This window comes from Cricetulus griseus, chromosome 7 (genome assembly GCF_003668045.3).
Source record: "Cricetulus griseus strain 17A/GY chromosome 7, alternate assembly CriGri-PICRH-1.0, whole genome shotgun sequence".
In the NCBI taxonomy this organism is placed as follows: Eukaryota; Metazoa; Chordata; class Mammalia; order Rodentia; family Cricetidae; genus Cricetulus; species Cricetulus griseus.
In genome coordinates this window covers 79,611,834-79,629,785 of record NC_048600.1, presented here as the reverse complement: position 1 = coordinate 79,629,785, position 17,952 = coordinate 79,611,834, and the positions used below count along the sequence as shown (strand labels likewise).

Sequence of the window (17,952 nt, the reverse complement as noted above, 5' to 3'; positions counted from 1 at the left end):
GATAAACTTTGTAAAAATGTAAACTTAGAAAACCTAGGAAGACAAAATTTAAAATCATGTGCTCTAATCTTGTGTGTTAGTATAGTTACATATATATGTAGAAAAGTAATAATTAAGAAAAAATCCTGAATAGTGAGAATTGATAAACTACTACATAGAAATATCAACCAAGGGGTAGTTTGAGTTTTCTCTCTTTTAAAAAAAAATTAATTATCAGCTCCTTGTTTTAAATTCTGATATATGGAAATAATAAAATTCTTTAAAAAAATCACATTCACTATTTTTACAACCACACATTCAAATTATATTGTTAAAAATAAATGTTAGTTCAAATAATTACTGATTATTAATTAAAGTTATCTTTGCCATGTCTGTTTGTGTTTTGAACAAAAACAAATCACATGTCTGCTTACTTAGACTTTTAACAGGTATCCTGCAGCAAGATATTGATGTTGATTTAGAAGCAAAGATATTCTCACTATGAAAATGAGAAAATAAGAGTGAAAGAAGGAAACTGTTCTCACTTCTAAGGGGGCTAGTTGTCTTTTCTGTCTCTCATTCTTTTATCTTTATTTCTATGACAGTGATATTCAGTGTAACTTTCTAATAAAGTCAAGACATTTCCTTTTATATGAAACACTGTAGCTAGCAAGGTATGCGTTCTAATTAAATACATTAAAAATATATTTGGAGTATATGGGATGGATGCCTGGTGTAGTGTCAAAACATAAAACTGAGAGAACCCACTTCTGTTCTTTAACTGCTTGTTCTCGTGTCACATGGAATACTCTTTTGTATCTCTGCCTCTGGCTTCTCTTCTGTAAAATGGGCTCAAGAATTTAATTGACTGCCTTCACCCCTTGCAAGAACATTGAGGACAGATACCTTGAAGTCTTGGAGGACAAAATGCTACCTTGTGTATTTTTTGATACTAACTTATCTTGTAAGTATGTGCTTTGTGTTGTGTACAGTGACACAGTGTGACATTGTGAACTTTTTTTATGAGAATAAAAGTTCTTTGCATGCTTTAATGTTAAACTGTACTTCTGTTAATGTTTTAGTTTTCTGAACTTGATTCTGTTCTATCTTATTAGTACAGTAGGGAATGTTCATCTGAAGCCTATGTATTTTATAGTGTTCTTGGTGGGAGGTGGAGTATAGATGTTTTCTGACAGTCTTAGAAATGTGCAGAGTTGTACAGTTTAGTTAGGACTCTGCCCCAGGTCTGTAGTGTACAGAGAACTGTCTTTTCAGCTTAGGAACTGGCTAAAGTAGCCCTCTGTTTCTCCATTTTAGGGTTTCCCATAGATTTCTGCTAACCTGCATGCCAAACCACGAATAGAAAGCCAGGGAGAGCTTCCTGTTTTTAATATAGAGGAAGTTCAGTGAAGGAAGACCCCAGTCAGGATTTGAAAGGGTTAGATTGTCATCTCTATGCTCCCATCCTGGTCCTCACTTTTTTTTTTTTAATCCCAGACCGTTTTTCCATCACAATCTAGTGACTGAATTTGCTATGTAGTTAAGACTGTTGTTGCATTGGATGCCAGAGCCCATATAGTTCTGAGATGATGGTTAAAAATATATGTTGTGAAGCTGCCTATAATTATTTCTATGAAAACTTCTATACTCTATGATTTTCTTTGTATTTGCATGTGGGCATAATTCTCAGAGCCTAAGAGCATTGTTGTATAACCCCCACCATCATCAGTGAATGTGTGGTTCAGAGTCCTGTGCCCTTAAAAGAATTCCTGAGTGTTTTTTGTTAAATGTTCTGTGATCAAACTTACAATTATAAAGTAAAAGAAACATGGTAATTTTCCTATCTGGTTAATATTGTGAAGTTTGGCGATTTTCAGTGCTATGGTAAAGGTTTTACTCAAGTTTTTAAAACTATTCAGTTTGAATGACATCTGTTATCATTCTTTTCCAGAGAATACGGTCAACCGTGGATGAAAAAGAACAAAAACAACTTCTCATGGATTTGGATGTAGTAATGCGGAGTAGTGATTGCCCATACATTGTTCAGTTCTATGGTGCACTCTTCAGAGAGGTACGGGTAACTGGGTTTTAGCTAATAAATGCATATCTAATGTGAATGTGTAAGAAACTGGAAGGATTAAATTCTGATCTTCAGCAAAGTGACCCATTAACAACGAAGTTATCTCTCATTATTTTAGTACAGAGCCATCCAAGTTAACCTGTAGGTTATTCTTTCTGCTTAGGATTGCTTTGGCTACTCATTTGTTTGGTTTGGTTTTGCTTTTCTTACTAGTTCTAAGGAGGAATGCCAGTGAAATTTGGGCTCACAGCTTCTTACATTAAAGGATGATTGTTATCTATACAAATGTCAATAGTTCTATTTATTGTGGTTGCTACTTCTGAACCCCATAGGTTTTCTATTAAGAATATGACACATCTGTGTGTCAATACTTCAATGTAGATTTTTAAGAATCAATATGCTTAAATTTTTTGGGTTAGTAAAGAAATGGGTGTCATGGTGATATTTTTATTTTTTAAGAAATAAAATTTTAATTAAAATAGACATGTCACTATTCTCTTCCCCTTTCCTTCCTGTAGCCCCCCTTTGTGTGTATATTACATTACACTTTGTTCCTTTGTTCTTTGTCCCACCCATCTGCTCTTCCTTGTTTTTCTTTATCTCTGTCTTAGTTTTGTTTTTTGTTGTTTTTGTTTTTTGTTTTTTTTTTCTTTTTTGTGAAGAGACACCATGACCATGGCAACTCTTACAAAGAAAGTATTTAATTGAGATGGTAGCTTAACAGTTTCAGAGGTTCAGTTCGTTATTATCATGAAGGGGAGCATATTGGCATACAGGCAGATGTGATGCTGGCTACATCTTGACCAAAAGGCTGCAGGAAGTCAACTAACTCACACTGAGGGATTTTGAGCAAAAGAGAACTCAAAGCCCATTCCCCACAGTGACGTACTTTCTGCAACAAGTCCATACCTCCTAACAGTGCCATTCCCTTTGGGTGCCATTTTCGTTCAAACCACCACATTCCTTCCCTGGCCCCCAAAAGCTTATAGATGTAGCATAATGCAGAAAAAGAAAAAATGCATTCAATCGAAGTTCAAAAGTTCCCATAGTCTATATCAGTCTCAAACTTGTTTCAAAGTCCAGAGTCCAAAGTCTCTTCTGGGATACATGGCCGTCTCTTAACTATAATCCCCTATAAAATCAAAATCAAAAAGCAGATCACATATTTCCAACATATAGTGGCACAGGATATACATTACTATTCCAAAATGCAGGGAAGGGAGCATAACAAGGAAATACTGGACCAAAAAACAGCTGGACAATCTCCAAACTCTGCGTCTCTATGTCTGATGTCAAATGCTCTTCAGATCTTCAATTCCTTTCAGCTTTGTGGACTGTAACACATTTTTTTTCTCTTGATCTGGTTCCATTACCTGTTAGCAGCTCTCCTCAGCAGGTATCTTGACACTGGCATCTCTAACCCAAGGTATCTTGGGTTCTCCAAGGCAATCCAGACTTCAACTCTATAGCTTCACACAATGACCTCTGTACTAGGCCTCCATCCAGAAACACTCCTGACACATGCCTGGCCTCAGTAGCTTTAATCCACAACTTTCTTTTATCCTTAACTCCAAAGCCAGAACCATGTGGCTGAAGCTGCCAAGTTCTGCTATTTGCTGGGGCTGGGACCTGGCCCCCTTGTTCAATAACATCTTCACCAGCTTTTTGTCTTTCACAGCTTGGCTGTCCTAAAAAAACTTCTGTAGACCAGGCTGCCTCAAACTTAGAGATGTGCCAGCCTTTGCTTTCCCAGTGCTGAGATTAATGGTGTACCCCCACCACATCCAGCTCTAAGCTTTTCTTTAGTTCCTTTTCACAAGTTGGAAACTTAGTTGGGTAGGATTTTTGCCTTGAGGTCACCACTTCCTTTATTCTAGTTATTAATCTGTTTATCTTCTTGAACTCAAAATTTAGCTGTATTCTACTTCCTGGTGCTCTTTTTCTCCTCAGTTTACTTGTTGTAATTTACTCTACTCAGCTTGCTCCTTTTCATTATAAATCTTCATTAGATTTAACACTTAATTTCTACACAATAGAGTCTGTACTAGACTGTTTTGAGAATTCTTCTGCCAATGGAATTAATCCCAAACTCTTCACTTTAAGCCTCAGGCAGACTCTTCGGACAAGGGCAAAAGGCATCCACTTCCATCACTAAACTATCACAAAAATGATTTCTAGGCAACATACTGAAATTCTTCTCTGTAACCTGTTGAGTTAGCTTCTGACATTTCAAATCATTATCAGTACTAACCCAAAGTACTGAGGTCCATATTACTTCAAACTAACACATGACCAGGCCTATCACAGAAATATTGCAGTCCCTGGTCCTAACTACTGTCTTAGTTAAGTTTTTGTTTTCATTTGTTGTTGTTGCTGTTGTTTTCTAATTGAAAAGACACCATGACCATGGCAACTCTTACAAAGAAAACATTTTATTGAGGTGGTAGCTTACAGTTTCAGAGGTTCAGTCCATTATCATCATGACGGGGAGCATGTTGGCATGCAGGCAGAAATGGTACTCACTGCATCTTGACCAAAAGACAGCAGGAAGTCAACTGACTGTCACACTGAGGGATTTTGAGCAAAAGAGACCTCAAAGCCCACCCCCACAATGACGTACTTCCTGCAACAAGTCCACACCTCCTAACAGTGCCATTCCTTTTGGGGCCATTTTCTTTCAAACCACCACATTCCCTCTTGCTGAATACCTTCAGTTTTCTAATGGTCATCTTTTCTGCTCTTATGTCAATGTTTCAGTATACCTTCTTATTCACTTTACTCCTTCCTTCAGACCTCTTCCTCCCCCAGTTCCTTTTCTACTTCCATGTCATCTGTGTATAGTGTGTGTGTGCATATGTATGTATGTATACATGTATACATATATATGTCTCTCTGTGTGTGCGTGCACATGTATGTATTATATATTTTGCATGTGGCGGAGAATATGTAGTATTTGTCTTTCTGAATCTGGCTCATTTTGCTTCATATGATTATTTCCTATTTCATCCATTTTCCTGCAAAGGATATAATTTTATTCTTTACAAAGGAATAATATTCCATTGTGTATATGTACCACATTTTAAAAAGTCCATTCATCTGTTGATAGACATCAAAGCTGGTTCCGTACTTTGACTGTTGTGAATTTGCTAGCATCTCTGATGGGCTAATTTAAGTCTTCAGATGTATACCTAAGAGTGCTTATGGATGGATCATGTGATAGTTCTGCTTTTAGTGTTTTTGAGGGGCCTCTCTACTGATTTCCATAATGACTTCAAGTTTACACTCCTACCAGCAATTTATAAGGGTTACTCTCTTTCTATGTCTCCATTGGCATTTGTTTTCTTCATGAGAGTCATTTTGATGAGGTAAGATGCCATCTCAAAGCAGTTTTAATTTGTATTTTCTTGATGGATAAGCATTTTGAAAACTGTTTTTCAAATGTTTCTTGGCCATTTGTATTTCTTCCTTTGAAAATTGTCTACTTATTAGCTTACTTATTGATTGGATGATCTGGTTTTGTCAATTATATCACAGGCAAAGACTTTCCCCCATTCTGTAGGAAGTTACTTTGCTCTGTTGATGGTTTTCTTTGGTGTATAGAACTTTTTAAAATTTCATGTAATCCCATTTTTCAGTTTTAGAATTATTCCGTGCTTCTGGAGTTAAAAAAGCCTGCTGCTCCTCTGCTTGGAATGTTCTTCTTGTTTTCCTCTAGCAGCTGTAGGTCTTAGATTAAGTCTGTATTGGATTGGTGTTTGTGTATGTGTGTGTGTGTGTAGAGTGGAAGATATGGACCTCATTTCCTCCTTTTACATTCAATATCCAGCTTACCAGCACTATTTGTTGAAGAGGCTTCTTTTGTAATTTTATTTATTTTTTTTAACACATTCACATTTGTCTAATATTTGATGGCTGTAGCTTTCTGGATTTATTTCTGGGTTCTGTCTTGTATACCATTGGTCTCTTGCAGTACCCCTACTATTTTTGTCGTTGTGTCTCCATTGATATAGTTTTAGATCAGATATTATGATGCCTCCAGCATTGTTTTTTTTTTTTTTTTTTTTTTTTTTTTAGTATTGTTTAGTATTCATTTGTTTCTTTTTTGTTTTGCTTTTCTTACTAAGTCTATGTGGAATCTCACTAAAATTTGGATGGGACTGTCTTGGTTAGGGTTACTACTATTGCTGTGATGAAACACCATGACCAAAACCCAGCTTGGGAAGGAAAGGATTTAATTTCACTCACAGTTCCATATAACAGTTCATCATCAAAGCAGTGAGGTCAGGAACTCAAGAAGGGCAGGAACTTGGGGGCAGGAGCTAATACAGAGACCATGAAGAGATGCTTCTTAATACTGACTTGCTTCCCTTGGCTTGCTCAACCTGCTTTCTTATAGAACCCAGGACTTCCAGCTTGGGGTAGCCCCACCCACAATGGGCTTGGCCCTCCTTGATCAATCATTAATTAAGAAAATGTCCTGTCTGTAGCCTTGTCCACATCCCAACATTATACAGGCATTTTTCTCAATTGAGGCTCCCTTTTCTCTGATGACTCTAGCTTGTATCAAGGTGGCATAAAACTAGACATAACAGGGACTATACTGAGCCTGTAGGTTGCTTTGGATCAATCAATATATATATATATATCTCCAATTATCACAATGTTAATTCTGCCCATTTGTGTGCTTTAGAGAGGTCTTTCCATCTTCTAGTATATTCTTCAGTTTCTTTCTTTCTTTCTTTCTTTCTTTCTTTCCTTTTTTTTTTTTTTTTGTGTGTGTGTGTGTGTGTGTGTGTGTGTGTGTGTGTGTGTGTTTTGTTTTGTTTATTTTTCCGAGACAGGGTTTCTCTGTGGCTTTGGAGGCTGTCTTGGAACTAGCTCTTGTAGACCAGGCTGGTCTCAAACTCACAGAGATCCACTTGCCTCTGCCTCCCGAGTGCTGGGACTAAAGGCGTGCACCACCAACGCCCAACTTCTTTTGGTTAGTGTTTTGCTAGTTATTTTATTTACTTATTGAAACTGATGAATGAGGGGTGTTTTTGTTTGTTTGTTTTGTTTTGCTTCCAATTTCTTTCTGGGCAAGTTCATTGCTGGTATATGAAAAGGCAACTGAGTTTTACATTCATAGTAGATATAGAATACAGTTTATGTCTTAGTTACTTTTCTACTGCTGTGAAGAGATACCATGACCAAGGCAACTTATAGAAAAGTTTATTGAGGCTTGCAGTTTCAGAGGGTTAGAGTCCATGACCATCATAGTAGGGAGCGTGGCAGTAAGCAGAAAGCAGCAAGAGCTAACTGGGAATGGCATGGGCTTTTGAAACCACAAAGCCCACCCCCCCAGTAGCATATTTCTTCCAACAAGGTCATACCTCCTAATCCTTCCCAAATATTTCCACTAACTGGGGACCAAGTATTCAAATATCTGAGCCTATGGGGCCATTCTCATTGGAAACAACACAGCCATTTTACTGTGATTATCAAATCTAGAGTTTTCTGGTAGAGTCTGCAGGGCTTTTAAAAATAGGATCATGTCAGCTAGGCATAATGGTACATGCCTTTAATCCCAGCACTTGGGAGGCAGAGGCAGGTAGAGCTCTTTGAGTTCAAGGCCAGTCTGATCTACAAATTGAGTTTTAGGACAGACAGGGCTACACAGAGAAACCCTGTCTCAAAAAAAAAAAGTGTGTGTGTGGGGGTCTTGGGGGGTTAATGTCATTTGTGAATAGGGATTGTTTGACTTTTTCCTTTATTATTTATATCCCTTTTCTTTCTCTTATTGCTCTAGCTAAGATCTTCGGCATCACATCAAATCAGAGTGGACATCCTTGTTTCTTTTCTGGTGTTAGAGCAAAATCATTCAGTTCTCTTAATTCACAATCATCTTGGCATAAGTTTGTTGTATATACCTTATGTTGTGCTCAGCTATTTGTGCTTCTAACCTTAGTTTCTTTAGGGCCTTCATCCTGAAGGAAAGTGGCACATTGTCAGAAGCCTTGTCTGTGTCTATTGATATGACCATGCAAATTTCTCCTTGAGTTTTATTAATGTGCTGTATTGTTTTATTATATGAGGTGGCTTGAGTGAGAAATGTCCCCCGTAGGCTCAGACATTTGACACCTGGTCCCCAGATCCAGTTGGTGGCACTGTTTGGAAAGTTACAGTTCATTCTCTGCTTCATGATTGTACTTAAAGATATAAACATTCAGCTTCCTGTTTCTGCTGCTGCTTGCCACCATGCCTTCCCACCATGGTACGTTCTTATCCCTCTAGACCTGTAAGTCTAAATAAACTTCTGAGAGTTGTCTTGGTTATGGTGTTTTATAATGACAACAGAAAAGCAGTATGCATAAGTATATTTGTAAAGCAATCCTTACATTACTGGAATGAAACCAGCTTGATATTTAGGGGTTCTTGAATTCAATTTGCAAGTATTTTGTTGAAAATATCCCATGTATATGTAGGTTAGTGTTATTGTAATACCAGCTTTGTAGAATGGATTTTTTCCTTTCTGTTTTATGGAGCAGTCTGAGGACACTGGTACTGGCTCTTCTGGAAAAGCCTGGTCGAATTCATTAGTCAGTCTTTCCTCTCTTGGGCTTTTCCTTATTGGAGGATTTTATTACCACTTCAATTTTATTGGTCCTTGTGGGTCTGCTTAGTTGCTCTTATCTTCTTGATTTATTTTTGGTAAGTCATATATGTCTATAAATTATCTTTCCTAGATTTTCTAGTTTTTTGAGACTATATTTTTAGCCATGCAGTAGTGGTCTACAGCTTTAGTCCCAGCCCTTGGGAGGCAGAGATTGGCAGATCTCTATGAGTTCAAGTCCAGCCTGGTCTAACAAGAGAGTTCTAGGACAACCAGGGCTATTACCCAGAGAAACCCTGTCACAAACAACAAAAGTGATACACATGTGTATATATGTTTATATGTGTATGTGTGTATATAATTTATTACATAATAATAATTCAAAGCAATTTCTAGTGATCCTCTATCATTGGCATATGTTGTACTATACCCCTTTCCAATTATATTAATTTTAATTTTCTCTAGATAGATTGACTAGGGTTTTGTCAGTTTTATTAGAGGAGAACCTACTCCCTCCCTCTCTCCCTCCCTTCCTTTAGTGTGTGTGTGTGTGTGTGTGTGTGTGTGTGTGTGTGTGTGTGTGTGTGTGTATGTGCACGTGTGTGCGCACGCGCGCGCACATGCACATGCGACACTGCCTCACTGTCTCTCTCAGACAGATTCTGTCTATGTAGCCCTGGCTGGCCTGGAACTGACTCTGACCTCAAACTCACATCTACCTGCCTCTGCTTCCTGAAGTGCTGGTGTTAATGGTGTGGCCACCATACCAGCCAGAGCTTTTTCTTTGATTGTTTCTATATGAAATTCTTTTTGTCTCTCTTTCAAAAATTTTACCTTGACTTTCATTATGCATTGATAAATAATGTTCTTGTTTTTATAAGACCTCAGAATGGCTACTGGTGATTGCTGTAATTTTTCTTTTAGTGTAACTACTCATAGCTTTGTATTTTCCTCTTAGAAGAGCAGTAGGTGTATACTGAAGTTCTGGCAAACTGTTTTCATTTTCACTTGGTTTTAAAAAGCATCTGACTTCCTTCCTGATTTTTTCGTTGGTGCACTTCATTCCAGAAAGTATTGTTCAGTCTCTTGAGTGTTTGTTTCATTTTGTGTGTTTTCTGGCCATCGATAGTTTATTAGTTTTTCTACTGATTTGATAATGTCTAAATTGTTATTTTGATTTTTTTCTTGTTTGTTTTGTGAACACTTGCTTTGTGAATTAGAATGTGTTCTATCATAAGGAAAGTTCCCTGGACTGCTCAGATTCCATAGCTCTTCATGGAAGACTCTAGAGGTACCTATTAAGTTCATTTTATCTGTGGTGGAGTCTTCATTTGCTTGAATTGTTACGGTCTTTTGGCAACATTTTATAGGTAGTTGTTGTATTTGTCTTTTTCCTGTCTCATTAAATCCACTCCTGTGTGGATTTCATCAGTATTTCATCATCTTCTACCTTTGTTTCCCAGTAAATGCACATTCAGGAATTTCTTGTTTTGTGTTCCAGGCACCTTTGGTTTAAACATGATAGTGTTGTTACCATCACTCTTCTTCCAGGCAGCTTAGGTGATTTTCTTCCCATTTTCCTTCCTTTTCCTTCTTCAAGCATGGCTTGTGGCTTTTGCCAGTTTTTAGCTATGGACAAAAGGAGATATCAGAGAGAGAGAACTTTGTTTGTTGTGTGCCTTATAAATTTCAAGTCTGGAGAGTCTGTTTTTCCCCATCTTCAGTTCTCGTTCCTTCTTCCCTCCTGTTGTTGGTCTGCTCTGACCCCCCACTCCCATCCACACAGTAACTGTTGCTTTTAGCACATGCAAGGCACTTTATATTTTAAATGTGTGAACTCATGGGACCTTTATTATAGTCCATAGAGGGTAGTGGGCAATCTCATTTCATAGATGAAGTGGGAAGAGGCCTAGACATATATAAACAGAAAGTGTCAGGCCTCCCATGCTCTCAGCAAGAAGGATCTTTCCACCCTTGAAATTACTTACTTGCTGGTGGTGGTCTGAGTGCACTGTAGTTTTCTCTAATAGAAAGCTGTAGTAAATCTACTGAGAAGGTATCATTAGATTAAAATAAACTTGAGTTTGTGTTTTTGGTGCAGAGTTTTGATTTTTCGGGGAGAACTATTCTTCTAGAACCCTGTAGAAACGTAACATTGAAGAAAGGCAATGTAAAGGTTCATTGGGTCAAAAATGCTTTTAAAAATATGTTTCTCAGTCACTTAGTGACATAATCCTATTCTAATAATAATAATATTCTAATAATAGTGACATAATCCTATTCTAATCCTATTAGTCCTTTTAGTGTTCTTTAGTGTATCTTCTTCATACGTGAGAGTTAAACGTGCTTGTGCTATATATGAGGCCTAACTGAAGCAAAGACTCAGGAAAGCTGTGTTCTACTCATAGCTAGTGAAGGATTTTCCCTCAAGGGGCAGTAAAACAGGCTGGAGAGATAAGGCTAGAAAATCCTTGGAAGTACAACTATCCATAAATTAGTGGCAGCATAAAAGCTGTTGATGATTTTCTACTTTGGTCAGTGCTTTATACCCTGTTCAAAAGGGCACAGCTGCTAGTTCCTTACCTGCTAAGGCCCTGTACTTTCTCATACCTTTCCTCCTACCTCAATGACCAGTGTCAAGAATAAGAATTTAAGATACTCTTCAGTGTTGGACACCATTCCCTTTTTTGAGTTGTTCAGAGTTTTTTAGTTTTTGTTATTTCTCTCTGAAGTTTATGGAATACTAAAGATGTATTTCTATTCATGGGATGGTTCTATCAGATGTCAATATGGCTACAGTAGGCTCCCCTTACTTGCATGAAGTGCATCCCAAGATATCCAGTGGATTCCTGAGACCTCTGATATTACCAAACTATTGTATTATTTTTTCTTGTACATATACCTGTGGAAAAAAATCCAACCTAATATCGACACAGTAAGTGATAATCATAATTACACCAATTGTAAGATGTAACGATTATAATACTTTATGGATACCTGAAGCATAACACTGCAATACTGTGATAGTTGATCTAATAACTTACTATAGAAACATGGCTACCTAGGGTGAAATGCTGACTCACACCAGTGGTGGGATGGGATGGGCATGACAGCACAGGGTTTTCTCACCTAAGCAGATAAACACACAATATGAAACTTAGGAATTGTTTATCACTAGAACACTATTTGTACTGTTATCTGATCACAGTGACTGTAAGAAAGCAGAGACTTCTTCCCGTGTCTCTGATAAAATTGCTTTCCTACACTGTCTTAGTTGTTGCCACTATTGATTTCCTGAAGACAAAATGATAAATGAACAGTTGTACTGTATTAGACAGTGGTATATGCTGCATGGAGCAGACATGGAAAAGGAACACAGAGCAAGCTGACTCACCTCATCAAGAAGACTTCTGGTCTGAACAAGGTGGCCTTCACTATTCCTTTTTAGCTTTCTAGTTTGAGAAGTTTTGCTTTCTAAAGATAAACTTTTCTGTCAAGGAGAAAGGATAGTTTTCCATATATTCCAAAATTTTATGCTCAGTTATGGAAATATTTTAAATTTTTATCAAAGCACAAGAGTTTTCTGTGTAAATTAAGAGTGGGTAAAATAGGGCTGAAGAGATGGCTCAACAGTTAAAAGCATTGACTGCTCTTATAGAGGACCTGGGTTCAATTTCTAGCATACAATTTTCTAGAATCCTAGTCCCAGGGGATTTGACACCCTCTCTTGGCCTCAGAGGGTACTGCACTCTCACACACATAGGCATACCTACAAAAAAATGAATAAATTAATTTAAAAAAAAGAGTGGGTAAAACAGATTCTAGCCACATAGTTATATTTAAACCCAGATAGAATATCCTTCCTGGGTCCTTAATGATGAATAAAAAATGATCATGAGTTGGAGGTTCAGTATAAAAGCAGAGAAAGGTGTCTTCCTTAATTCGGTTTCTGCCCTAACTAGGAGGATTTTAGTGGTGATAAGCATCTGTTGTTTTACAGGGCGACTGTTGGATCTGTATGGAGCTCATGTCTACCTCGTTCGATAAGTTTTACAAATATGTATATAGTGTGTTAGATGATGTTATTCCGGAAGAGATCTTAGGCAAAATCACTTTAGCAGTAAGTATCTGGTTTTCATACCACTGTTGTGTAACTGTGTGCAGTTGCTGGTGTTTGTGAATGCACATGCTTTCGGGTTGTTGTTGCCTCCTTGAGAACATCATTTTTAGTAGGATGAGATATAAAGTCACTTCTGTGCTATAATTAACAGAACAGGCCTGAAGATCACTTTTCAAAATGTGGTTTGTGAATACTACAGTGTTATTCTCATCCAAATCTCAAAGAGCTATAACAGACTGGTTTAAGTAAAACTAGAAATGTAATTTTACTATCTTAAGTAGATTATATCCCTAAGCTAATCAGAGTGACAGAAGTCTTATTGAAGCCCTTTAATTGAAGCTTTTAGACAAAGTATGTTTTGTTATGGGTTAAGACTGAGGATTATTGAGTTTAAGCCATTTAAAATGTTGACTTGCAATTTTAGTAGCTAGCCTTATGATTAATTTGATCACTTAGTTTTTACCTGAAGACCAAAATGTGAAAGTTGTTCTTTTCTTAAATATGTGTTATTGTTTGAAAACTGAATTCATAATCACTTATTTTCTTGTTCTCATCTTTTCTTTGATGAGTGTGTACCATTTATCTTACAAAGGAAAAGGCAACTTAGTTTTTTATAAAGCAAAATTATTAGTAAGACATTCGAACCCCTGAGAAGCTGAGCCAGAGATACTTTTAGAGTAAGTTGGTGTGTGAGCTAAATCATACTATGGTTGCTTCTGATTTCTTTCAATCACTCCCTTCCCCAATTTAGTTTGTCAATTGCCAATTTAGTAATTTCTAAAGCTAATGAAACTGATTTAAAAATATAATTTCAGTTGTAAGAGATGTGTATATCTAGTAGACTTTAAAAATTTTTTAAAACCATAGTTAATAAATTACTTTGAGATTGATAATTTTGTTAAAATTTTGTTCACTGCCAAATTGATTAAATTTAAAACTTTTATGAGCTAGCTAAGTTTTAAGGTATATCTTCTTTCATGTAATACCAAAGAGTAAACTGGGTTGAACTAGAAACTTATTCATTGCTCAGATGAATTTGTAAATCTTACATTGATAATTTGTTTAGCCACCCCTTCATTGTACCAAGCTACTGTTGTCTTGGAACTTGCCACTGTTCACAATATTAGAATACAATAGTACTATACAGTAGATTAGTACTGTCGTACTATACAATAATAGAATAATTATAGTAGCTAATGGTGAGTGAATATTATTTGTGTTGAGCCAAGATTCTATAACATAATTCTCTTGTTAACTCTATGATAAGTAATTTTCCATTTTTACAGATGGTAAATCTGAAAGCATGGGAATATTTATTTGCTTTGGTGTTTACAGTTTTAAGTTGTTGATGGTCAGAACCTCTACAGCCTCATCTCATAATCCCACTCTTAACTACAACATAATAGGATGGCTGTGAAATTTGGAAAACAACTATAAAATTATTTTATCATGTATTGTAATGTATATAGTATATACATGAATAACTTATTTAGTGCATGTGTCTTTGTGGTTTTCAGACTAGGTGATCACTTTATATATTAAGCACATTTTAAATTACTTTCTGTATTTCTCTTGCTAATTAATAGACCAGTGAACACAGAGGAAATTTTTCAGATAATACAAGGTCGTATTTTCTATACTCCTCATATAATTCCTCTGACAGTAAAGGCTTGACCCATCTTCCTTTCTGCCTGCCTGCCTGCCTGCCTGCCTTCCTTCCTTCCTTCCTTCCTTCCTTCCTTCCTTCCTTCCTTCCTTCCTTCCTTCCTTTCCTTTTTCTTTCTTTTTTTTTAAAACAGCAAATGTGTTGGCCTATTGTCAAGTTTCTGTTGCCTCCCTTTCTGAAGAAGCCTATGATTTCTAATCATGAGTAATGTGACCCAGGACAGCTTAAATTGCTGCTGGCTGAGCAGATATGCCGGATCTACAGAACTTACTTCAGGGGTTTAGTGAATGAGTGTGAGGAACTGAGGGTTTATGGAAATTATCACCATCATGAATAGTAGAACCAGTCCAGTGAACTTGTACCGTTTTTATGATTGTACAGATTTGAGGTACAAAAACAATACAACTTTTTAGTGATTTATAATGTAAGTCATGTTACTGTTTTCTTAATTGTCAGAGAGGACCATGTAAAGTCAACTTTTCCGACGTAAAATTATATGCCATCATCATTCAAAATACAGGATAGCATTTGGAATGCTAAGCTGAGAGAGCATACAGGGGGCTGTGGATGCTATTGCTTGTGATAGGTTGTTAGGCTATTTTACTAAAAACTCAACATCTTTATCCCACCTCTTCCTTTTCTTCCTAGACTGTGAAAGCACTAAACCACTTAAAAGAAAACTTGAAAATTATTCACAGAGGTGGGTATGGATTGCTTTCTCTGGCATAGGAGTCATCTTTTTTTCCCTTGTATTGGTTAAAACATTTTTTTTTAATGAAAACTGCCATAATACTATATAAACTTCCATGGAGTATTTGTGTTTGTGGCCAGCAAAACAAACAAACAAACAAACAAACAAACAAAAAACCAACTAATGAAACAAACACAGAGAAAACCCTTGAAGCATCATCAGCTTTCTCTTTCCTGGGATTCTTTAAATTTCCATCTAACTTAGTAAGTGTATTGGGCTTAAAATTACATTTTGCTACAGTTTATTGATCTTAGTTAGAAATAATTACTGTTGATAATGAAGCCTCTTTGTACAGTTCAAATGTGCCAATAAAAATTAATAAAAAGGTAACATGAATGGCTAAAAATAAATCACTCATTGCCCATTGTAATTGATGACTGCATACAATTAAAGCATCAAAGTGGCTATGCAGACATCCAAAGATAGAATCTGAGGAGACAGCACCTTAAGGCACCCCCCACCCCCATTTCTGGGAATTGAACCCAGGTCCTGTGCATGCTGGACAAGTGCTCCCTACCACTTTGCTATACTCCCAGCCCCTATACTCAAGCATTTTAAAACTGTGGTATTTCTCCTATGAAATATTTCTTCTCACTTTAGAGCATGTGTTTGTAGAAGAGACTTAAAATTCACATTATAAACTGAAACTCCCCTAAAACGTGACCTCTTTATAAAAGCATTGATTGTCTGGCATTAATGACCACCTCAGCTCTCAGTATTGCTTCTAGATCCAACAGTGTCCTGAAGAAAGGATTCTCACTTCCCGGATGGCTTTTTTAGTAGCAGGGACTTTTTTCTTTATATGTTTGTATTCTATGTCACATTGACTAGAATTGTCCCCTGCTGTAAGAGCATGAGACTTACCCTGATAAAGCTGAGACTAGTCAGGAGCAACATTTGGTGTGGATAGAAGCCTTGACAAGATGCAGGCCCTATGAGAAGGATGGGAAGATTAGGAAGGGGTGTTTTTGAGAGGTGATCTTCTGACTCTATTATTGTAGGGAAGCTTTTCTGGACTTTTCTTTCGAGTTTTATATAGATGTTTTCTGTGTCTCGGTTTAAGTTTTCCATGATACTGACAATAAAATAGATAGAAGGATTGTGATAGAAATAGAGAATTGGCAGCATAGGGGAAAATTTGACGGTTATCTGATTGGCAGATTAGTAGTGATTATCAGTGAAGAAGAGCTTTGGCTCTGCATTGCTGAGCAAAGGAACAGCAGTTCTGAAAGTCACAGAAATGAGTACAAGGGAAAGTTGGTTGGGAGAAACTGGAGAAAGCCTGTTAAGATAAGAAGACCCTGAGAGGAGCTGAGAATTGGCTCAGCAGTTAAAAGTACTTGCCTCTCTCCAAAGGACCCAGATTCTGTTCCCAACACCCACACTGGGTAGCTCACAGGCTCCTTTAACTCCACTTCCAGGGAATCTGATGTCTTCTGGCCTCTACATACACACACACACACACACACACACACACACACACACACACACACACACTACACACACACACACACAAATTAATCTTAAAAATCTTTTAGAAATAATTTCAATTTTAAGAATAAATAATTTCCTTTAAAATAATGCTTCATAAATTAAAGCTATACTTAGTGAAATTGTTGGTTCATGACTGGTATACCTTATACTTTGTTGTATAGTTGTTGACATCTTTTGAAAATTATCTTAGTATATTATCTGATAATGTTTATTCTTCACTCTGACTGCTGAAATCCATGATTTGTTTATGTTTTATACATGTGAAGATGTTAAGAGGAAAAAGTCTTGTTAAATTGTAATGGTGAAAGGAGTTTGACTGTTACATTACAATTCTAGTCTCCTTTTAGTTTTATGGACAATATCTTAACTCTGTAGCCCAGGTTGGCCTCAAACTCTTGGTAATCCTCCCCCAATGCTGTCACAAGTGCTGGGATTACAGGGATGAGACACCATCTTTGGCCCTAGTTATTGATGTGTGTTTAAAACATTGCATATTCAAAGTGAAGTTCTGTTTCTTGTATATTTGAATTTAAGGACTCAAAATTTTCAATAGTTTCAACTATAGTACTTCAGAGTTGCTTGATTGGTCAGTTGCATACTGAATGGCATATATCTCTTGCAGATATCAAACCTTCCAATATTCTTCTGGACAGAAGTGGAAATATTAAGCTCTGTGATTTCGGCATCAGTGGACAACTTGTGGACTCCATTGCTAAGACAAGAGATGCTGGGTGTAGGCCATATATGGCAGTAAGTGAGCAGCCAAGTCTCTTGTTTAGCAGTCATCTCGTAGAGAGTCTGTGTCCTTTGGTGCTAGGTGTAAGGGATCTGCCTCCAGCCATGCAGCTTCAGTGTGCTAGAATATTTCTCTCCCTGAGCATTTCCAAGCTTAAGTGGTGTTTTTTTTTTTTTTTTTTTTTTTTTTGTTTTGTTTTTGTTTTTGTTTTTTTTTTTTTTTGGTTTTTAGAGACAGGGTTTCTCTGTATTGCTTTGGAGCCTGTCCTGGAACTCATTATATAGACCAGGCTGGCCTCGAACTCACAGAGATCCATCTGCCTCTGTCTCCCGAGTGCTGTGATTAGAGGCATGTGCCTCCAACACCCAGCTCCAAGCTTAAGTTTTAACTTCTGAAAATGTTGCTAAATTATTTTGGTGCACTCTCTCGTTAATGTTAATCCTCTTGTTTAGCATTTAGCATTCCTGATTTTTGTTTTCATTATATTAAGCTCACCCAATCCACCATGTGATAAATTGTCTGTGTCTTTGTGTT

The 17,952-nt window shown here is 36.9% G+C and overlaps 1 protein-coding gene across 2 annotated transcripts in view; it reads left to right on the top strand.

Annotated features, from left to right (window-relative positions):
- Positions 1-17,952, top strand: part of Map2k4 (mitogen-activated protein kinase kinase 4) — a 97,552-nt gene that overhangs the window by 65,645 nt on the left and 13,955 nt on the right. For both annotated transcript variants that reach the window (XM_027427141.2, XM_027427142.2), the window contains 4 exons: positions 1,931-2,050; positions 12,652-12,771; positions 15,086-15,137; positions 17,305-17,432. In XM_027427141.2, the coding sequence (XP_027282942.1) occupies positions 1,931-2,050; positions 12,652-12,771; positions 15,086-15,137; positions 17,305-17,432 (420 nt within the window). The remainder of the gene's footprint in view (positions 1-1,930; positions 2,051-12,651; positions 12,772-15,085; positions 15,138-17,304; positions 17,433-17,952) is intronic.